General features: G+C 40.0%; 1 protein-coding gene across 6 annotated transcripts in view; it reads right to left on the bottom strand.

Moving 5' to 3' along the window:
* The window catches only part of LCORL (ligand dependent nuclear receptor corepressor like), a 238,576-nt gene that overhangs the window by 109,769 nt on the left and 104,004 nt on the right, over positions 1-24,803 (bottom strand). For all 6 annotated transcript variants that reach the window (XM_085848529.1, XM_085848527.1, XM_085848528.1 and 3 more), the window contains 2 exons: positions 19,153-19,264; positions 11,230-11,419 (listed from right to left, as the gene is read on the bottom strand). In XM_085848529.1, coding sequence (XP_085704655.1) covers positions 11,230-11,419; positions 19,153-19,264 — 302 coding nt within the window. The remainder of the gene's footprint in view (positions 1-11,229; positions 11,420-19,152; positions 19,265-24,803) is intronic.

Here is a 24,803-nt window from a genome sequence, read left to right as displayed (position 1 = left end):
GCCTATATATCAGATCTGGAGAAACTTATAATGACCTGGATTGAAGACCAGACACAGAAGCGTATCCCTCTCAGCACCATGACGAACACGGCCAAAGCAAAAAGTTTGTTTGCGATGTTGAAAGAAAAGGCTGGACCCGACTATGATGTTGAATTTACTGCTCGCTCTGGGTGGTTTAAACGATTCAAGAATCGTTATTCATGACATAATGTGAAAGTGAGTGGTGAGTCTGCGAGTGCTGATGTGAAGGCAGCTGAAGAATTTTTGGAAACTCTAGATAAGCTGATTGTGGAGGAAAATTACTTGCCAAAGCAAATCTTCAATATGGATGAAACCTCCCTATTCTGGAAGCGGATGTCTGAAAGGACTTTCATACATAACGAGGACAAGTCAATGCCAGGTTTCAAGGCTTTTAAGGACAGGATAACAGTCTTGCTTGGGGGCAATGTTTCAGGCTACAAATTGAAACCCTTTGTGATCTGGCACAGTGAGAACCCCAGGGCCTTCAAGCATATCAATAAGCACACACTGCCAGTGTACTCCAGGAGCAATAAGAAGTCATGGATGACCTAGCTCCTCTTCCAAGATGCCCTCCTGAATTGCTATGCCAGCGAAATGGAGAAGTACTGTTTGGAGAATAGCATGCCTTTCAAGATTTTGCTTATTGTTGATAATGCTCCTGGACATCCTCCATTTATTGGTGATCTTCATCCCAATATCAAAGTGGTGTTTTCCCCTCCAAACACCACCTCTTTGATTCAACCAATGGATCAAGGAGTTTGTAGCAGCTTTTAAGGCCGACTACCTGAGGAGGACCTTTGCCCAGGTTATTGCTGCAACTGAGGAAGACACTGATGGAATTCTGGAAGGATTACTACATCTACGACTGCATCAAGAACCTTGCTTGGGCTTGGGGCGATGTCACCAAGGAGTGTATGAATGGCATCTGGAAGAAGACACTCAAGAGGTTCGTCCATGACTTCAAAGGATTTGCCAAGAATGAGGAGGTTGCATATAACAAGGCTGTTGTTGAGATGGCAAACAACTTTAACCTGGGTGTGGATGAGGATGACATTGCGGAGCTCCTAGAGGTGGTTCTTGAGCAATTGACGAATGAGGAGTTGTTGGAACTGGAACAGGAACGCAGAGTTGAAGAAGAGGCAAGAGAAAAGGAAACTGCAGGAGAAGAAAAAGAAGAAGGCCAAAGAAATATAGGCCAAAGAAAATTCACAGTGGAGGATTTAGCAGAAGCTTTTGCAGACCTCAACAAGCTCCTTAAAAAGTTTGAATATATGGACCCCAACACCGAAAGGTTTTCATTAATAGAGAGGAATATTCATGATGCATTATCTGCTTACAAGCAAATCTTTGATGAAAAAAGAAACAAACCAAGCAAATCACCATGGACATATTTCTGAAAAGAGTGACACCTCCTCAAGAAGAGTCTCAGGCAGGTCTTTCAGGACGTATTCCAGAAGAAAGCATTGTTATCATAGAAGACAGCTCCATGCAAGTTATTGCTCCTGAAGACCCTCCAGTGGGACAAGATGTGAAGGTGGAAGACTGATATTGATGAATGATCCTGACCCTGTATAGGACTAGGCTAATGTGTGTTTGTGTCTTAGTTTTTGACAAAAAAGTTAAAAAAAAAATATATATATATATATATTTTTGTACAGCTGTACAATGTGTTTGTGTTTTAGGGTTAGGGTTATTACAAGAAGAAAGAATTAAAAAAAAAAAATTTAGTGTAGCCAAAGTGTAGTGTTTATAAAATCTACAGTAGTGTACAGTAATGTCCTAGGCCTTCACATTCACTCACCACTCACTCATTGACTCACCCAGAGCAACTTCTAGTCCTGCATGCTCCATTCATGGTCAGGGCCGAATACAGGTGTGCCATTTAAAAAAATCTTTTATACCATATTTTTACTGTACCTTTTCTATTTTTAGATACACAACAGTATTCAGTACAGTAACATGTTGTACAGGTTTGTAGCCTAGGAGCAATAGGCTATACCATATAGTCTCGGTGTGCAGTAGGCTATACCATCTAGGTATGTGCAAGTGCATTCTATGATGTTCGCAAAATGAACACATCGCTTTACGACGCATCTCTCAGAACGTATCCTCGTCGTTAAGTGGCGCATGACTGTATTTACCTCCGCCACCCGAAGGGGAAGGAGGTTAGGTTTTCACCTCTCTCTGTCTGTGTGCAGGATCTCGCAAAAAGTTGTGGACGGATCCAGATGAAATTTGGTGGGCAGGTTGAGTGTGTGACAAGGACGAACTGATTAGATTTTGGTGAAGATCTGGATCCGAATCCGGATAATAGAATTTTTAAGTTATTCTTCACCATTGAGAGATCGGGGCAAAAATGATATATAGCACGACATCTCAAAAAGCTGTGCACAGATTCAAACGAAACTTGGTGGACACGTTGGGTGTGTGACAAGGAAGAAATGATTCAATTTTGGTGAAGATCCAAATCCAGATACGAGATTTTTTTAATTTTTGAAGCGGGTCTTCATCATTGAGAAATGGGGCCAAACACAAAATATTGCATGATATTTCAAAGACGCATTGGGCCCAATATGTTCTTGTGGATCAGGCATTATGTGGTGGAGGTATGCGCTCTATCGAGTGTCCTTCTAGTCTCACACACACACACACACACACACACACACACACACACACACACACACACACACACACACACACACACACACACACACACACACACACACACACACACACACACACACACACACACACACACCGGAATCCGTTTCCCCAATGTCTCGGGTCTCTCATTGCATTTGATTTTCCATAGTTTTTTTTTTTTCTTCATTTACTGATATTTTCATCTACGGTGCATGCTTTCCAACAGTTCTTTGATTTTTCCTGGTGTATCAGCTTCGATGTCCGTCGGTACACAAAATCACCGTGCTTCCCCATTGTCTTGGGTCGCTGACCTGCATTTTTTTCATTTATTTATATTTTCATTTATGGATGTCGTCTGACGATCCCGTGATTTTATTTTTTCCGGGGTACTGGCTTTGTTGTCCATTGGCACGTAAAATTTCAGCTTTTTCAGTCACCCGGAAGGTACTGATCCTTAATATCAGTGCGTCAGTGAATGAGTCAGTGGTTAGAAAGAGCTTTATATATTCGAGCAGTACTATATATATATATAGATATAAAATTTAAAAGAAGAAGAAGGCGCTTCCAATCAGAAGTAAAAAACTAGATCGACTCCGCTAATTTGAGCAAAAAAGCAAGAGCAGATCGGGTCCCAAGCTACGTTTCACCGGCTTCCTCAGGCAAATTAGGCACACTCCTTCGTGCCTGAGGAAGCTGGTTGTGAAGCCGGTGAAACGTTTCCCGAGACTGGGTCTGCTTTTAATTTTTCGCTCAAATTAGTTGAGTATCTAATTTTTTTACTTCTGGCTGGAAGCGCCTTATTCATGAAAATGAGTAATCCCAACCACCCCAATCTTATACAAAACATACTATATACGTATATGTATATGTATATGTATATATATATATACATATACATATACATATACATATACATATACATATATATACATATACATATACATATATATATATATATATATATATATACATATACATATACATATACATATATATACATATACATATACATATACATATACATATACATATATATATATATATATATATATATATATATATTGTTGCGAATTCGCGCCCACCGGCGTGCGGACGGCCATGTGAGTCGAATCGCAGCACGTCGCCCACCGGACGGACAATTCAGTCGTGACCCTCTCGGACCCACGCCGGGAGCTAGTCACGGGTGGGGGTTTAACCTCACCACGATCGTGCCAATTGCCCACCCGCGCAGGATAGGGTCGCTCGCCAAATTCGATCGACCTCAGTACCTGCGCGAATGGTCGACCGGGCGATCGCACCACGCCACAGGCCGACTCCGGACACGAATCGCTTAAGCGGTCCGTTCCGTGCTACAGTGATAACCTAGCGGTGTTATCGTCGGCCTCGACGGTTCCGATTAATTATCGGGCATATTAAGCCCACTACGAACCCTTTACGTGAAGCAGGATGGAGGGTCAATAACGAAAAGACGAAGCGAAACGGGAAAACAGTTCACACAATGCACATTTATTACGCGACACACGGAAAGCACACATATACAGCCAAACAGTCAAAACGCACATGTAGCAGTTAAAACAAAAGAAACAATGACGCAGAGTTACTATCGACTACGCGCACACACGGCAACACTTATACAGTTCTACTTTACAGACTGCGCCAACACACATTGACTCAAAAGCGAAGGAAAGAAGCCACCCTCATAGACAAGGGGGCAGACGGGCCTGTAGGCCAATATGCGCGCGTGACCTGAAGGAGCGGCCAGGTCCGCGTGGGTCCTACCCGCGTCCTCGTGACGAGTTGGTGGATGAGCCGCAGATGTGGCCGCGTGGCTGTGCCCCGACTCCGTGCTCCTTGGCGGGTTTCGTTGGCACGACGTTTTGAGTGGGGTGGGAATGGGGCCCCCTTTTTGCACTATCTCAGCGCGGGGGAAAGGGGGAATTGTTGATGCCCTGGGTTTAGGAGAATGGCTGGCTGGCTTGGGTCCCGCGACGAGCGATCTCACACCGCGACCTCGTCGCCGACCGCCGTCCTTCTCACCTCGGACCCGAGCTCCTTGGCCTCTTCCCACAACTCTCCTCAGCCGACTGCCGAACCCAACTCGATGCCTTCGCTACCCGACTCCACTCCCTGCCACACCGATGACTCGACTCACTCTGACCTGCCGACACACAATGCTACTGCCACACTCTGCCACTGCCACACTCTACCACGATTCGCCTTGCGCTCGCCGTTTTATAGGCCGGCAGGAGAAAATAATATGCAAATTTCCGGATCAGGATGACCTCGGGGGCGGAGCCACGCTCGCCAATTGGACGGAGGAAAAGTGGGCGTGAACCTCCCCTGATCCTAGAATTTGCATATATCGATTTCACACAGACGCGCCTGGAGGCGGGGCCAAGCCGCTCTGCGCTTGCTAATTGGACGGATCAGAAGTAGGCGTGTAGCGTTCTTGATCCGAATTCTCCCTCGGAAAGGCCGCTATTTGCACTCGCGGCTCGGTGCGTATCTTGAACGAGCCCAACACAGCCCGACGTTCAGTGTTCACAGGTGGTGCGGGAATGGCCGTAGAAGGAGAGAGGTGAGGGTGGTGGAGGGTTTATCGGTGGTGGTTTGATGGTTATGGTGCCGTTTGGGAATGACGGTGATGCGATGTTTGCGGGATTGAGTTGTGAAGGTAAAGGTCGCGGCTGTTGGCGTTGTTGTTGTCTGAGGGTTGGAGCATGGTTGTAGTTGGTGACGATGGCTGGCGTGGTGGTTGTTGTGTGATGGCAGTTGAGACGTGGTTGGTTCAAAATAAAGATAGAACAGAAAAACGGCCATCTCAAAGTGTCGCAGCCCGAATGAATCACATAAATTCCCTCTATACAACGGGTGGGGCTAACTACACATGTACTTACAGAGATATCTCACCTGTGGGCCCTTTATGGTGGTCTGCGAATTTCCACAGCCGTAACAATATATATATATATATATATATATATATATATATATATATATATATATATATATATATATATATATATATATATATATATATATATATATATATATATATATATATATATATATAGTCATGCGCCACTTAACGACGGGGTTACGTTCTGAAAAACGCATCGTTAAGCGATGTCGTCGTTGTGCGAACATAATTTTTTTTTCGTTTTCTTTTTCGAACATCGTACTTACACAAACCTACACACCGAGGCTATATGGTATAGCCTATTGCTCCTCAGATACAAACCTGTACAGCATGTTACTGTACTGAATACTGTGGGCAATTGTAACACACATCCAAGAGAGACAGACGGAAGACACGTTAGATTTACCTTTGTGCTGTTCATGACGGCCATCGGTGTTGTTAGCAGCAGTTTACAATCTCCTCTCGCATCGATTATAATAGAAAGGTGAATAATTAACGTTTGGATTTTATAAATACGTAATCATTGCATCGATGTTATAATTTACAAATGAAGAAACGAGCACCTGTCAATTGTGATATATATTTTCGGAACAGTGCAATTGTTTTAACAACATGAAATGCTTCACTAAAAATAAATGTTTTAATGTCGACTAAGAACAACGATTTATTCGCGGAATTCTTCAATTCAAAGGTGATATACTTGCTCGAAGGTAAACGTGCAAACATTGGTTCAGTTTGAAAGCCGATTTCCTTGAATCCCGATTTAGCACGATCCTGCTTTTTTCGCGATGACATTTTATGGACCTCAACGATCGCATTACAACAGGGCCGCATTGTCGTTTATTATCATTATGAAGTATTATGTGCTGTACACTGTACATAATTGTATATGCTATTTTTATACGAGGCTACATCACTTGGCGATCGGAATTTTTCAGTTACATTTTTTTTTCATAGCTGGCAGATCCGTCGTATATGCGATCCGTCGTTGCCCGGAACGTCGTTAAGCGGCGCATGACTGTATAATATATATTATATATATATATATATATATGTATATATATATATACAAACAGTATATACATTTTTTGAGGAAACTCGAGGAATGAGAAAAATCTGAATTACACCACTTCCGATAAACTTCGAAATCTTGGTCAGCTGCTGTCAAGTGATTCAGTGCTTATAATCATGAAAAAAAAGTAAATGAATGCAGTTCCAATTTGATCTGGACTTTGGTTTGCAACTAAAGCTCTTCAGTAAAAACGAGATCGACAATTTGATGGATTTTTGCACGACCGATCGAGGTGGCTCGTGTTTGCAGCACATGGTCCATTCTGTACATTTTCATTTCCATCATTAAATTATTTGCCCCAATGAAAATGGTTTGGTGTTGATGGGAAATATTCAACTGTGTGTACAGTCAATCTTATGGAAATCTCAACAGGCTTGGTATTTTTGTTGACCACAAATTGCATCCCGTATTTTTCATCGTACAAGGTGATACTTTATTTCCCCGGAAGTCCTCCAGGTTTAACCTTCAGAATCGACTTATCTATGGTTTGAGACAATGATTCTGCAGCTTGTTTTAAATACCGTACCACCATATGAAAACAAACATGTTGAAAAACTATTTACATTCCTAAGTTATACCTGAAAGGTCAGGACCATACTCTGTTCAGAGCATTGGTGCTGCCTAATCAGTCTCCTTGGCTATTAGACACAATCCTGGATGGGTCGCCACTCTGACACAGTATACCAACATGCTGGCGCTCATTTTTGCCGACCTCGGAAGGATGACAGAGTCAACCCCAACTGGTATTAATTCAACAGCGAGTTGGATTTGAACTCAGGATCCTAGGATGCCAAGCCCACTACCCTAACTATTATGCCAAACCAGGCATGTCGGCCCACAAAGTAATTCAAATAATTTGCACAAAACAGCTCAATAATATTTATGACCATGGAAGTACCAACTGTAAGCAGCGATGCTATGCATTGTGAGTGTCAGGGAGGAATTAACACCTCTATTGTTCTGAATGACAGTTTTGCTCACTACCGTAGTTGATCGAGCTTCGCCTTATACTCCAAATCGACTCATGTATGAATGAAGGAAAGGAAAATGGGAAAATTCGCCAATTTGACTTGTACGCCAAAAATACGGTAATTATTTGCTGCTTCAGTCTCTTTATTACTTCAGTTCCCACCATCTTGAATTTCAATGCAGGAAACGCACATAATTATGGGTTTTGGTTTCTAACAATAAATATAAATTCTCCCAAAATTCTCCATATACATGATACTACCATACATAAACAAAAGTCCAGGTCAACTATGAACCACAACCATTTTTATATTATTCAGAAAATATATAAAAATTGAACAATTTAGTTTGTGGCTGTGGATATTTGAAAATCTCTTGAAAGTTAACCTCAAACGAGAATTTAAACTATGGCTACGAACTTGCCTTCTTCATAATTATAGAAACGTAGGGAGAGTATTTGAGAGCATTCCGACCATCAAGTAATAATAATAATCATACTTAAATTGTTGTTGCATTTCTATTATTAATTTGAGAATAAATAGTAGTCGTATGAAACTTAATTTTATGAGCCATTCTTGAACTAAAAGCAGTGTAAATTTTAATTTATTTAATTAATGCACAAACAAAATGTTGTTCTGCAAGTGAACATATGAGCACACAAATGCACATGTTGTTCTGACGTTAAACCGAGAAGATAAGGATGAAGTTTGTGAAACATGCAGAATTTAATCCCAAAATCGCACGACTCCAGTTCGAGTGAGGTGAACGCAGGAAAAATCTTTGCAGTAAAATGGTGTCGGATTCAGTTGTCAGGGAACTTCATTCCAATTCCAATTATTATTTTACACCTGTTGGTAAGTGGTTCCTTGGCCACTTTGTTGTGTTTTGTGCTTGTTTGTTCAAGGTGACCGTTAAAGAGCAGGTTGCAGGTCACCAAACATGTTCTGAAAATGTATCAATATGATTATATGTGCATTAAATAGTTCGATGCAAACTATTGTGGTTGCCTAACTATTGGGAAAATTAATGAAATTTAACTCTGAAGTTGTTATTTCTCGAGGCCGTTGAAAAAAAACAGCCGTGTGCCCCTATATGGATGGTGACGTCACATTCTCCAAAGAAAGCGGCGCTCACTCGCTCATTGAAGAAGTGTCCAGTTCAACGGGCCGTTCTTTCGCTTATTTTGAGCTTGCAGCTGTCTATATTATCCTTTTTATTTTTAATTATTGGAGAACAAAATTATTTGGATATTTGTACATCATGCCTCATACGTGTGTCGTCATGTTTTGCGAAAATGGCTGGAAAACGGGTAATCGCTCCCACCGAAGGAATCAAACATTCGCCGGCAGTGGATAAGATTTGTACAAACAAAACTGGCGAATTTTCCCCCAAAGAAAACGAGTAAAGAGGACCCTTTGGATAGACTTGTCATTTGTGATGACCATTTCACAGCCGAGGATTACGAAGACAATGCAATGAGTGAGCTCGGTTTCAAAACAAGCGTGACGCTGTGCCCACCATTCAGCCTTCTCCTCCTCAGCTGGCTCCTGCTTCATCTTCTCACACTGTGTCACCTCTCAAGGATTGGGGCATTGTGTTTATCTATAAATGCACATAAGAAATCGAGAAATTATTAGAATAGAGCAAGCCATCACTATCTGGAAGTCCGTACGTTGTAACCCGTAATGGGGAACGCGGCTGAGAATCTCTTCCCCATCGGCCACGCCACCATCACTTTCGCTGGGATCAAGCTCAGCTGTCAGAAAGACTTCAACACCAAGGGTCCATTATATTTGGGTCCATTATATTTGGGTCCATTATTGATTCATTCTATTTCTGACTCTTGAGTGATTAGAGGGTTGGTGGTGGTCGTAGGGCAGCTTAGCTGCCGGGGTAGCTATCATTTATTGAAGTGCGACTGTCGCTGATGCAGTGCCCCTCTACTAGTACACACACTGGAACTGGTACTCATTTCACCGACCTCGGAAGGATGACAGGCTGAGTCAACCATGACAGGCTGAGTCAACCCCCTGGTGTATTAATTCAGCGGCCGACGGGGCTTGAACTCAGGACCCGAGGATCCCAAGCCACCACCCTAACTACTGATCCAACACCAGGCAACAAGAGGGTTAAAAAAAATTATATCAAGTCACAGACGAATCAAACTTTACATTATTTTATGCATCGAACAAGAAAATGAAAATCTACAAACCAATCTGTCTGGTGGAGTCTGTCAGTGTGAACTGCCGGCAATCAGTCCTGCCACTTGTACACGAAATAGGCCGTTTTCTGGCACGTGCAAGTGGCTCAAATTTATATGGCTCAGGGCCAGAAACTCCATAGTATAAATTCCCATCATCCTCTGACTTGTCCTCCGCAATATCAGAATGAACACACTCAATTTCATCGCCGCTGAAATCACTCTCCGATTCGCATCTCGCCATTGTTTACACGCTGTTTCCGAATGTTCACGAAGTTTTCGGAGAACGAGACGTCATAGCATCTTCGGTAACTTCCGGTCTGTTTTTCGATCACCGAGAAAAATTTTGACTTAAAAGTTAATTTTAGCATATTTTGAGTTTGAAATGTGAGAAAATAAATACCCCACGTTTATGAGTGTGCTTACAACCTTCGAAACACGCGAAGTCATCAACGACCCAAAACCTGCTCTTTAAAATAAAAAATATCAGATCAAAACAAAGGCATGAAAAAGTTCAATATAATATGCTACAAGTTCAGCCTTAATCTCAAGACAAAGGATGCCAGGGAAGCTATTTATACAAAACAGGAAACCATTTTTTAGAGATTGGCCAAATTTTTGAGAAAATTTCCTTCAATTTCAGGTTTTTTTTAAACCATGACAATGATCGACTCCTTTTCATAATATGCATGGATGTAGAGAAAAATAAATCAAGGAGTTGGGAAGGAAGGAGAAAGGAGACTGGGATAGGAGAAAAAAGGAAGCGAAACTTATGTGACTTGTAAAATTATTCCATTTATTAATACCAGACTCAGAAGCAATGTGGTTCACAGCATCTACTCTTGAGTCTGGTAGGTTGGTGGTTCGATTTTGACTCTGGCCAAGTCATACCAAAGATTAAAAAAAAAGTTGAATATGCTGCTTCCTCACTTGACACTCGCCATTTAGCTGAAAGAGCATGGATAAACGGCGTGGATTGCTGTTCCATGGGGATGGGAGGTGAGGTGAGGGAGATTTATTTTCAGTTTCCCTCGCTGACTGCGGAAATAAAAGTGGGCAGAGGAGGACACGGCTTGTACCGAGAATCTCATGTGAAGTTACGTCACTTCCACCAAGGATGTATTAATCGGAAGTTAAGTCCTGTATTGTCTCGTGTCTGTCTGCATGTGAGTGTAATTTGCGTGCCCTTTGAAAAAAGCTCTTGTTCAAGCCTTAGACCCTCAAAAAAAAAAAAACAAAAGAAAAAAGAAAAAAATGCAAGTACATGGTCCTTTGTAAAAAGCAATCACATACTGCACTTTTCATGCATCAAAATCATACTTGAAAAAAGAATAACAATAATCCAGAGGTTACATTCAGAAAGAGTGCTTAAAGGAAGATGATGTGAAAAAAGGGATGCATGCGCACCCCAGGGTGGAGGGATGTGGAATGAAAGCACGATCAAGTCTCTCCGTAAGAGTCCCTCTTGAAGACTCTCTCTCTTTGTCTGGTGCAGGGTCTTGCCTCTGGGCATACTCAGCAGCAAATTGACGAATCATGCGGTACATTATTTCACGAGCAACCAGTGGGATTGCTGGGTTGCATGCCCTTGGGAATTCTGCACAGATAAGAAAAGAGTGGCGTGGGGAGGGGGTAAAATCATGAAAATGCATTTTTGGCAAAACATATGTCGATAGGCTGGACTCATCAAGGGTGGGGGCCAGGGGGGGTAATTTTGAGGAAAGCAAGAGCTTTCTAAAGATCATTATCAGGAATCATCATCACAAGCAGAATGACATGGTCTCAAGACAAACAAAATTGTTATAAAAAACAAAAATTACCCCCGTGTGTGGGTGACGGTCATCTCTATAATACCACAAGTTCTCAATGTTCAGTTCAGGTAACTGCGAAACAGTCCAAACTAACCGTTTAGATTGAAATAGTTCACAGAGATACACTAGGATAATACTACTAATGACATAATTAATAAATATTCATTGTTCATTTAGTACCCGGATTAACACATCAGAATCACCAGTAAGTGCAATACGTGGTTTTCTGGTCCGTCCACTCTCTGGGGACATTTCACTTCCGGTTGTAGAAAAAAAAACGAAAAAATAGGCTTAGCTCTCGGAGATTATGATAATCCTGTAGATTATTCTTCATTGATTATAATGCAACTTTCAGAATGAAAATTGGTCAAGTATTTATAGAGATATTGAGGTTTGAAAAATCAGTTGAGCAAGCAAAAATTCATTAATTATTAATTCCACAGAAGTTTTGTGACACTGCACAAAGTAACATGTCAGGTATGAAAAAACATTTTGTATGCCAGATTCATTAATTATTAATTCATTAATTATGGAATGTACTCATTGATATATTAATCAGAAAGCCCGAAGCATGTCGCATAATTTATCACTTATCCCCTCATCCGGGATCCGTGGCCTCGCCCCACAGCCTGCAGCCCTATGTCCGCCGGTGATTATGTTAGATATCGGCACAATCGAGAGGAGCCTGCGAATTATCCCTGCTGATGCACTGAATTGATGCAATCGTTCGGCCAGAATATTCGTTGTCAAGATGTTGCGTGATTAAATCACCAATACAGTCACTCGAATTTATACCGCCGACATACTTCTTAAAAATCACCTTCGCCCCAGAAACCACAGTCAATCTGAACCACGCTGGCCACTGCTCAGACGCCATGACCGGACTACTGCGCAGTTCTACCACGCAGTTTGGTTAAAGATGACTCGGCATTTTGGCACGCGTGCACGAAATTATATTTTGGAAATAAATGCCGACGTTTACATTTCGGGTTTTGAAACTTTTGCACCTTTGGCAGAAAATGTATAAATATAAAAGGCTAAAAATGTGTTTTATATTTATATTTAATTTCTCCTTCCTTCCTTCTTTGCGAATCACATCGGCGTTTTGGGCCATATTCCAGATCACACGACGATCAAACGGGAATGAAATTCAAAAATCTGTCCGGTTAGATACAAGATAATATTTTTTACTATCATAATCAATAAACAGTTGCCGAATATCTTGTACCATGGCAGACTAGATAGGTTTTGAAAATGGCGATTTTTATAACTTACGTGACCTCGTGACCTTGACCCCGGACAAAAGTTATATTGTTGTGCAACACTCATCGACCTCTACCTACATACTAAGTTTCATTAAGATCGGAACGAAACATTGTTGACGGACGTACGGACATTTGGTCCGGCTTTATTAGGTCATCTCGGTAGAGATGACCTAAAAATGAAAAGTATTCCATCAACACCAGTCGAGAAATTGTTTCACACTTGCTGTATTTTCCAGTGTATAAACTGCATTTTTTTTTTTTAATCGGCAACAAAGGTAAAAGTTGGGGTGTGGTAATACATGGGTATGGGGTGGGGGGGGGGGGACAAAAAAAACTGATCATTGCTGAAATTGAATTATATTCCAAATGAACACTTTTGTAGCAGTCAGAACCTGCTGTTAAGCTCAATTGTGCAGTTTAAATTTTGAATCAGTTCAGGTTAATAGCTTGTACAGCATTTTCTTAACCGTGTGCAGAAATTAAATAAACAAAAAACCCCCCGCGGAGACACCCGGAGTTTAGGCGTGTGGTGTATATAGAGCATCGACCTCGCATCAACCAGATGAACTGTCTGACTTTACAGGCTCTGAAAACGCCATGAAGCACAAAAGAAAATAAGAACAACACCTGGTCTCATCAAAAGAAGAATTAGTAACAATAGCTAGAGTCCAACAACGGAGCATACACCTCAAAATAAGCTTGCACGGGGAAGCTTCCCTCGTATGTCTGGTTCAAGAGGAAAACACTGCCCAAAGAAAAGTTTCCAGCCAGCATCATTGTTTATTTGCAGCAGAAGTTTGCAGCGAGGTACTTGTAGTGGTGACTATCTTTTTACATGCATCATTTTTGACATGACATCCGATGCAGGCAGAATTAATTCACCAACCTTGTTTCTTACATGCTGACGCTATGCTACGAAATGCTGAATAGCAGGGCGTGGTTTCAAACTAGGAACAACCAATCAACCCCAAGTACTTTTCTGTGCGAGAGTAGGAAATGTATTTAAAAGGAAGAAGAAGAATATCACGAGAGCGAGGAGCTAGATGGGACAGTGAAGCTTTAAGAAGTACCAGTGCTGCTCAGTTATTTTGGCTTCCCTTGGTTCTTCCTGATTATCTTCATTTTCCCTCGTTTCTCTCAGCAGTTCCTAACTTGCTTCTTGCAGATTACTCGCATCGACCAGATGAACTTTCTTACTTTACAGGCCTTTGTATTCGACCTGGGTTTTAAGGAATACTCGCTGTGTCTCGGTGGACCCACAACACATGAACTTTCATATTTCCTGGATTTGGTATTTTCATCAGTTAAAATTCATCATTTCATGCCGCGTTTCCCACCAGGATTTTCGACCCGGATTCCGAGGAGCATTGGCCACATTCATCTTGGTTGAACTTTCACCATTACTTCTGTCACTACATTGGCTGAGCATAATGTTGACTGGGAGACTGTCAGCATTCATCCGGAGGGTAAGAAAGGTCGACCTTCCGATGATCTGCGGCTGGATTGTCAAGGTGTGGGAGAAGAAACCGTTGGACATCAAGAGAGAATTTCTGAAATGCTGCATCTCCAACAACATGGACAGTACAGAGAACAACATCATTTGGGAGAAGAAAGCTTTAAATGATGGTGACAGCGACAGGGACTTGCTCTACCATGAATTGGACAAGGAGTTACGTGTCATCTTTGATGAGGAAAGCATTGGTGAGGATTTTCTCGAGTTGAGCTGAAAAACTTCATCAAACTCAAGCGGCCCTTTTCAGGGCCACAAATCACCCAGAAATATGTATGATACCAGTATGAATTCCTTTTCTTCCGTTTACTAGGAGCTAAAAATTCTCTTTATAGTATAAAAAAATAAGAAAGAAAAATAAAAACTTCTTGGTATCCTCTCCTCTCTCTTCAACTTCTTGAAAATTAAAATAAGACTGTTAGACGAAATTAAGCAGACATGGGGAGTCAGCATGTTGATACCTCAGTCACTTTGCTCCATACAAAGTTAATGTACAAACGTATTTAGATCTAGATCAGAAAATAAAATGATCAATATACTCATTTATTTTGAGGGTGAAAAACATGGCTGCGGTTAATACACCGGAAAATATGGTAATTTCATCAGTAAACCGATTTGTCAACTAGTGCAAACCAAGGCAACAATGATATCTTATAATGGAAAGCAACATAAAATGAAGAGCAAACAACATTTTGTGGCCAAGCAATTATATAAATTCAAGGCTTCAAGAGATGAAAGAGAAAGAACTCCCGTGACAAAATTTATTTGAATGAAATTAAATAAATAAGTCGACCAGTCCTCATATCATTACTTCCTAAGTAATCATTATACCTGAGTTTTCAACAGTAGAAAAAAGCATTTGCAAGGTATATTCCCTTCATGAACAAATTTTATAAACGTGTGATGGCGGGTTTGAAATTTCATTCTGATTAGGGTAGATCAAAAGCAATAACAAAAAAATAACTTCCACATTATTGTGAGTTTTTCTTTTTCCCCTATTGTTCCACAAGATTCTATGGGATTGAAATCAGACACCAACAAACTAGATGCATGGACCAGTTGGAACGTTCGACGAATAAGATACTTTCAATAGACAAAGACAAATATGGCAAGTTTTATTTTTCAATACTGGTCGAACCCCGCGATTCACAGATTTGCGATTCACGAACCCCGCGTATTCACGGTTTATAAAATGCGACCTGCTTTGACATTCACGGCCCTGTGCTTTGCGTATTCACTGGATTTTTGATTTTCCCTCATGAATCACGAACCACCAGGAGCCAATTCCCACTTTTTCCATTGAAACGATGCCCTGCTATTCGTGAATTTCCTATTCACGTAATTTTCCAGGAACTATCCCCCGCGAATAGCGGGGTCCGACAGTATATTGGTATTTGCAATTACGTTTGAAAATATATAAATGAATGTCGTTATACTTGTTTTGGTGTGTCTTTTTCAATTAACTTTATGAAGGCACTTGTACATCAGGTACAAGTAATGCACACAGCAGCACTTCTTTAAAAAAGAGATTGGTGACCGACGCTAGTAAATCAGAAAGAGGTCCTCTTGCTGTGGAATAACAACGTAGCGTTGCATGCAAATAAGACTCAATCGTAATTACTCCACGCATGCGGAGTAAAAAAAAATCGAGGTTAAACAGTTGGTTCATATCAGTCTGTCCGTCCATCTGTCTTATCAGTTTATGATAGTTTATGATCGAGGAAGAACTAATTTAAATTGAATGTTATATTTTGAACACAAATCGGAACATGTATAGGAAGACAAATTTCTCATTTTACCGTACTTTGAATTTGTCCCACTCGCGCATGCGCAGAGAGGAGAGACCTAATTTATTTATTTATTTATTTTTTAACTCTGTCTGCCTGCCTGGCAGTCAAACAATATTGGAAATCATTCCAAAGAGGAAATTTAATGTTTTTAATGACTTGATAAAGGACACCGGCATGAATAACTAATGTAATGTATCAGATTGGGTGATGTAATAGACTTGGTAAAATGGCGGTAAAACCTGGAATTATTTATACACCTTCAATAAACCTCGTTAAACCTTCATTTAAATTGAATTATATACTTGAACACTAGAATGCAAATCGCCTTCATAGTAGTTCCAAGACCATCAGTTTTGCAGCACTTGGATGTGTTTTATAGGGGAGTGAATGTAATAGGAGCTGTCAAGCACAGGCCCTGGAAAGTGCAGTATCGATGTGACGAAGATGCCACCTATATGGCTATGCATGATGCCGATTGATGCTGTGTTTTATAGTAATGAATAAAGTCTCCATCTCCTAAACTATGACAATGTATTATTTACAGTGTATAAGGGTGGTGTATAAGATTGCTTCAGAAGCACTAAACTTCCACTTTTTTTTAAACAATCATTAAAATCGTTATTTTGTTAAAATTGAAGTGTATATACTTGAACAACGTGTGTGGTATTATGTTCTATGAACTCTCTAGTTGCATTATGTTGGACCTCACTCTCTTTTACACAGTAAAGGTAAAACACACTTCTGTCCATTCTTATTTGATACATAGAGCCCTAATCGGTTTCATGTGGAATTACTCCAACAAAGCAGCAAATTGAGACCAGAGGATAAGCAATGTGGGTGCCAAGATGTATCCTGGTTTGATTGTTTTTATTTTTCAGAAATGATTTTGATGCCTTGCCATCAATCAATAATGAAATTGGCATGTTGTCTGAATGAATTTAGTTTGGCATCTAAATTTTGGTTCGGTCCTAGAAGTTTCTTAAGACCATCCCTGCTGATCATATCAAAAATAAACCTATGAAAAATCTTTTTTTTTTTTTAAATGAAAACAATTTGCGTACCAAATTAGTCTTCCATAACCAAATAAACCATGACATCGCACATCGGATTGGCCTGTTTGTACCAAAAATGTGTTTGCCTTTGGGTTTATGGTATCCTTTTAAATTAATGTAAAAAGTACAATGACATCCACTCATGTCTTTCTTTTGCACATTATTTATGTAATAGCTCCACTAAGAGTGTAATAAGAAAGTAAAAACATAAAATAAAACTCAACAAAATGCACAACTCCACACAAAAAAAAACACAAAATAAATAATTTGAATTCATTGCAATGAAGGAAGTTGCAAATGAATGCTGAACACATGGCTAAGAGAAAATTAAGATGAAATACCAGTAGTTCTCCATCACTTTAAGAAATGTTTTCTTATTGGAATAAATAGCATTGTTTGAACTGATGAGAATGCAATTTGTCATTGATATAAAGCGTTGACCTTGGCACCAAGCAGTGTTAAAGGATATATTAATGCTTGCGCTTAAGGCTGGTGTTGGCTTAACAGTTAAAGTATCTGAGGTCGGCAAAATTAGTACTAGCTTACAGGTAACAGGGGCATTGCATCAGCGGCACAGCCACACTTCCAGAAAATGATGCAACCAGCAGCCACAGGCTGTATACGAAACAACAACAATGCTTGTGTCTGAAACAATAGTTGCACAGCTTGGGTTAAAATCTCAGTCCAACTATAAACTGTCATCCTGGTGTTTCGCAGGCAGGGCAATTCATCAACATGTGCATTGTCCTTCATATGGATGTTAAACTGTGTGTTCCATCTGTCAGCATTAAGTTGGAGTATATTAAAGACCCCATGATACCCTTCGTGAAGAGTTGATGAGCTCTTGCCGGCATGCTGAACAAAGAGCAAATTCCCGCTCTAACCTACAGAGGGCACTGCATCAAAGGCACAGCCATGCTCCCAGCAACGGTGTAAAACAGCAGCCACTGGGATGCATAAAACAGCAGTGCTGCATAAGAAACTAGATCGGCACTCGGAAGAGTGCATAGCTCCGCCAGGCTGGACAGTTTACATTTTGTATTCCACCGATAGGCCGGATCTGGATCCGGACCTGAATCAAAATCTAATTGTCGTGTTGTTGTCACCTAACCAACTTATCCATCAAGTTTTGCCACAACTCATCCACAACTTTTTGAAATACTGTATCATTATATCATTTTTGGTCCCATCTCTAAATGGTGAAGAATCACTTAAAAAATTATAATATCTGTAATCAAGATCCGGATCTTCACCAAACTTCCTGTTTGTAAAAAAAATTGGGGAGTGGAGTTTACTCGGACTTTGTTCTATTTATTGGTTGGCTGTGCTGTGCATATAATATGAACGATGTATTGTCCTAATCCTAACCACATCAATGTCGATATATATATATATATATATATATATATATATATATATATATATATATATATATATATATATATATATATATATATATATATATATATATATATATATATATATATATATATATATATGCATTACATTAATTTGTGTTCTCCATTTTCTCATAATGAAGGTTTGTTGACGATTTGATGACAAAAGTTTAATTGGTTAAAAAAAACAAAAAACAAAAAAAAAACAAGCGTTATGGCCTGGACAGACACACCGAAGGTTAATGGTAAATAAACAAAGAAAAAGCACAGAAGCGGTTCATAAAACGGGGCGTCTTACGCTCGACACGCTATCATTATGCACCGTTATCATTCTCAGTTACCTAATCCCAGGAGGTGAACATTATGGGTGAGCTCATTTTGATACGAGTTAAAAAGATCAATCTCTACTTCCAAGTGAAGGGAGGTGAGAGAGGAGGGCGAGGAGAGAGTGGAAGGGTGCATATGAAGACCTTGCAAAGAAAGAAAAAAAGTTTACATTATGTACCTTTCCGTTGGAATAGTGCATGTAAAAATGTTTCGGTCTCCCTCTCAAACTGCTCAGCAGCATCTGTTGAGTCTGTAACGTCATCTGACCCAGCCGGTGATGCCAAATGCTCCTGAAAACAATAAATGGGAAACTGCTGTGAGAACAGGCAAGCACTTACAGCACAAAACATTTCAAAACTCCGTTGCATTATTTACGCCAATTTGGAAAAACCACACCCATGCAACAACAGCCAACTAGTCTTTTTAAGGACTGGAATCGATATGTCGGTGGAAAATAAGGACAAATTTTCTCAATCAAATGTTCACAAAGGCATGCTAACCAGTGTGAGGAAAATAAAAAACAAGGAAACAGTGAAGCGACATTTTGGGTGTGATCTTTTCTTGGCAGGATATAATCTAACACCGTCTCTAGCACTCGACGTTTTTGACGTGAAGAAAGGACATGTACAGCTCCATGAAAGTGATCACCTTTTTTTCGTCACGGCGGTTAGCATACCCGTCATCATTTGGTTGAGAAGATTTGTTCATTTTCAAATTAAACTTGGCTTAAAACTCGTGTAAGAGTAAACACAAGGTTAAAAAGTCAAATTTACTGACTACCTGAAAAACCTGTTGCAAACTGATAACATTTACAACTTTTATAATCCCAGTAGCCACAAATATGAATGAAAATAAATCCGATCTCTCAAGAAGTGTAGCTAAGCTCAAAGTGGTCATCAGATACTTCAATGATTTAACCTTAAATAACACCATTGCAAAGGAGGAAACTGATGAATGCCTCCCATTAGAGTCCAAATTGCATTGCTTATACACAGAAAGAACAAAACATGTGCAGTTCCATTAATTCACCTGGGATGTACGTCTAAAATATTACCATCAGCCAATATCCAAATCTAACCATTTATTTGGTTTTCTCATTTGATATGTCCATCAGAGTGTTATTGTGCAGCAATGAAGATATGTATGTATGTATGTATGTATGTATGTATGTATGTATGTATGTATGTATATATGTATATATGTATATATATATATATATATATATATATATATATATGTATATATATATATATATATATATATATATATATATATATATATATATATATATATATATGCTTGGTGTTGGCTTAGTGGTCAGGGTGGCAGCTTGGGATCCCAGGGTCCTGAGTTCAAGCTCCGTTGGCTGCTGAATTAACACCAGGGGGTTGACTCAGCCTGTCATCCTTCCGAGGTCGGCGAAATGAGTACCAGTGTACTGGGCCGGTGTATACCCCGGTTAAAATAGGTATGCCATATCCCTGTGTCGTAAGAGGCGACCAGGATTGCGTCAGGAAGGGCATCCGGCGTAAAACCTGTGCCAAATCACTATGCGGATCATACGGATGATCCGCTGTGGCGACCCCTAACGGGAGCAGCCGAAAGAAGAAGAAGAAGGGTTGACTCAGCCTGTCATCCTTCCGAGGTCGGCGAAATGAGGACCAGTGTACTGGTCCCGGTGTATGCCCCGGTTAGAATAGGTGTACCATATCCCTGTGTGTCGTAAGAGGCGACCAGGGTTGGCATCAGGAAGGGCATCCGGCCATAAAAAAAACATTGCCTCAAGAAAAAGCCCAACCCCTGCACAGCAGGGAAAAATGGCTGTAAAAACGGTCATTTTATTATATATATATATATATATATATATATATATATATATATATATATATATATATATATATATATGTATATATATACACACACAGTGGGGAGAACAAGTATTTGATACACTGCCGATTTTGCAGGTTTTCCCACTGACAAAGCACGTAGAGGTCTGTAATTTTTATCATAGGTACACTTCAACTGTGAAAGACGGAATCGAAAACAAAAATCCTGAAAATCACATTGTATGATTTTTAAATTATTAATTTGCATTTTATTGCATGAAATAAGTATTTGATCACCTACCAACCAGTAAGAATTCCGGCTCTCACAAACCTGTTAGTTTTGTCTTTAAGAAGCCCTCCCATTCTCCACTCATTACCTGTCTTAACTGCACCTGTTTGAACTCGTTATCTGCATAAAAGAGAGCTGTCCACACTCAATCAATCAGACTCCAACCTTTCCACAATGGGCAAGACCAGAGAGCTGTCTAAGGACATCAGGGACAAAATTGTAGACTTGCACAAGGCTGGGATGGGCTTCAGGACAAAAGGCAAGCAGCTTGGTGAGAAGGCAACAACTGTTGGCGCAATTATTAGAAAATGGAAGAAGTTCAAGATAAGTCAATCTCCCTCGGTCTGGGGCTCCATGCAAGATCTCACCTCGTGGAGCCTCAATGATCATGAGAAAGGTGAGGGATCAGCCCAGAACTACACGGCAGGACCTGGTCAATGACCTGAAGAGAGCTGGGACCACAGTATCAAAGAAAACCATAAGTAACACACTACGCCGTCATGGATTAAAATCCTGCAATGCACGCAAGGTCCCTCTGCTCAAGCCAGCGCATGTCCAGGCCTGTCTGAAGTTTGCCAATGACTATCTGGATGATCCAGAGGAGGAATGGGAGAAGGTCATGTGGTCTGATGAGACCAAAATAGAGCTTTTTGGTTTGAACTCCACTCGCCGTGTTTGGAGGAAGAAGAAGGATGAGTACAACCCCAAAAACACAATCCCAACCTTGAAGCATGGAGGTGGAAACATCATTCTTTGGGGATGCTTTTCTGCAAAGGGGACAGGACGACTGCACCGTATTGAGGGGAGGATGGATGGGGCCATGTATCGTGAGATCTTGGCCAACAACCTCCTTCCCTCAACAAGAGCATTGAAGATGGGGCGTGGCTGGGTCTTCCAGCATGACAACGACCTGAAACACACAGCCAGGGCAACTAAGGAGTGGCTCCGTAAGAAGCATCTCAAGGTCCTGGAGTGGCCTAGCCAGTCTCCAGACCTGAACCCAATAGAAAATCTTTGGAGGGAGCTGAAAGTCTGTGTTGCCCAGCGACAGCCCCGAAACCTGAAGGATCTGGAGAAGATCTGTATGGAGGAATAGGCCAAAATCCCTGCTGCAGTCTGTGCAAACCTGGTTAAGAACTACAGGAAATGTCTGATCTCTGTAATTGCAAACAAAGGTTTCTGTACCAAATATTAAGTTCTGTTTTTCTGATGTATCAAATACTTATTTCATGCCATAAAATGCAAATTAATCATTTAAAAATCATACAATGTGATTTTCAGGATTTTTGTTTTGGATTCCGTCTTTCACAGTTGAAGTGGACCTATGATAAAAATTATAGACCTCTCCGTGTTTTGTAAGTGGGAAAACCTGCAAAATCGGCAGGGTATCAAATACTTGTTCTCCCCACTGTATATATATATATATATATATATATATATATATATATATATATATATATATATATATATATATATATATATATATATATATATATATATATATATATATATATATACATATATATATACATATATATATATATATATATATATATATATATATATATATATATATATATATATATATATATATATATATATATATATATATATATACATATATATATATATATATACATATATATATATATATATATATATATATATATATATATATATATATATACATATATATATATATACATATATATATATATATATATACATATATATATATATATATATACATATATATATATATATATATATACATATATATATATATATATATATACATATATACATATATATATATACATATATACATATATATATATACATATATACATATACATATATATATATATATATATATATATATATATATATATATATATATATATATATATATATATATATATATATATATATATATCTTCTTTCGGCTGCTCCCGTTAGGGGTCGCCACGGCGGATCATCCATACGATCCGCATAGTGATTTGGCACAGGTTTTACGCCGGATGCCCTTCCTGACGCAACCCTGGTCGCCTCTTACGTCACAGGGATATGGTACACCTATTCTAACCGGGGAATACACCGGGACCAGTACACTGGTCCTCATTTCGCCGACCTCGGAAGGATGACAGGCTGAGTCAACCCCCTGGTGTATTAATTCAGTGACCCAATGGGGCTTGAACTCAGGACCTTTTGGATCCCAAGCCGTTGCCCGAACCACTGCGCCAACACCAGGCATATATATATATATATATATATATATATATATATATATATATATATATATACATACATACATATATACACACACATATATATACACACACATATATACACACACACAGTAGACAAGGCGTAAGTCGTCAGTTTTTTTTTTTTTTTCAGTCCAGTTTTCAGCTTAGCGTGTACTTACAAGTACGTCAAGGTTTATCGCTCGTCGCAAAGTTTCGGAAAGGTGATGAACAGAGCGCAGGGTGCCTTGCCGTAAAGTCCGCGCAAGAAAAAGTGGGTCGTCAAACGACTGGCGGAGAAGCTCCACTTAATGGAGAACACCAGGCGCCAGTCCAGGAAAACACAGCAGATGTTTGAGACGGAAGACACAGTAAAACGGTTTTACCTCAGCGACGAGATATCTCGACAGATGCCCAAACGGAAGGATGTGACAACTGTTATCATCGATGGAAAGAAAGAAAATGTGCAGAAGAAGCTACTTGTTATGACTGTAATGGAAGCATGCAAACAATTCAAGCAACAACACCCAGATATAGAGATTGGAAAGTCGAAATTCGCGTCCTTTCATCCAGGAAATGTCATTATCGTTACGGAGCGTGATCATAATGTCTGCTGTTGCCGGTATCATGAGGACTTCCACCTCCTTCTCCACGGCGTTAGGAAAAAACCTACCAACTCTACCTGATGCGCAGACGCTGATCAACGAAATCGTCTGTGGGTGGAACCTGCAGTGTTACCTCGGACACTGTGACGTTTGCGAGAAAACTGTGGATCCGGTAGTAACGACTTACTTCCAACTTGGCGACATGTCGACAACATGCAGCTATCTGCAGTGGGATGCCCAGTACAGGAAGTCCCCGGTTTCATCTACACTTGGCGAGGCCAAGATCGAACTGATCAACCAGCTACACAGAATGAGACAGCATGCCTTCATTTCTAAAGTTCAGCAAAGGCAAGTTTTGGTACTCCCAGAAAGATTGACAAGCAAAGAAGCAGTACTACAGGAAGACTTCTCCGAGAACTTTAACATTAAATTCCAAAATTAGGTTATGAGCGCCCACTGGGCATCAAATGGTGTCACTTTGTTCACCGCCGTGTTGAACACTCGTGAATCCGTCTCTTCCTTCATCGTCATCAGCGATGATTTGCAGCACGACAAAGCTGCCGTCGCATGCTTTAACAGGGTCATCATGGACGTCGCTAACAAAGAAGGGGTCATCAAACGTTTGCATCGTTTCTCTGATGGGGCGGCAAGCCAATTCAACCAGAGTTGGTGTCAAAGCCACCTAATGCTCGCCTGTTTATACATTTATCGTTTTTAAAAGACTAGTCTAATACTATTTTTTTGAAGCATTGCAGTGAAGTCTGATCCAAATCATTTTAAAGCAATATATGTATTTGTATATTGTAATCAGTAAAAAATAGTGTGGGAGATAAAAACAGAAAGGAAAAAAAAATGAAAACATG

This window comes from Eptatretus burgeri, chromosome 12 (assembly GCF_056783735.1).
Source record: "Eptatretus burgeri isolate ZD-2024b chromosome 12, Ebu_testis_v1, whole genome shotgun sequence".
NCBI lineage: Eukaryota > Metazoa > Chordata > Myxini > Myxiniformes > Myxinidae > Eptatretus > Eptatretus burgeri.
Note: the sequence above shows the minus strand (reverse complement) of the source record. Positions and strands in the feature narration are given on the sequence as shown.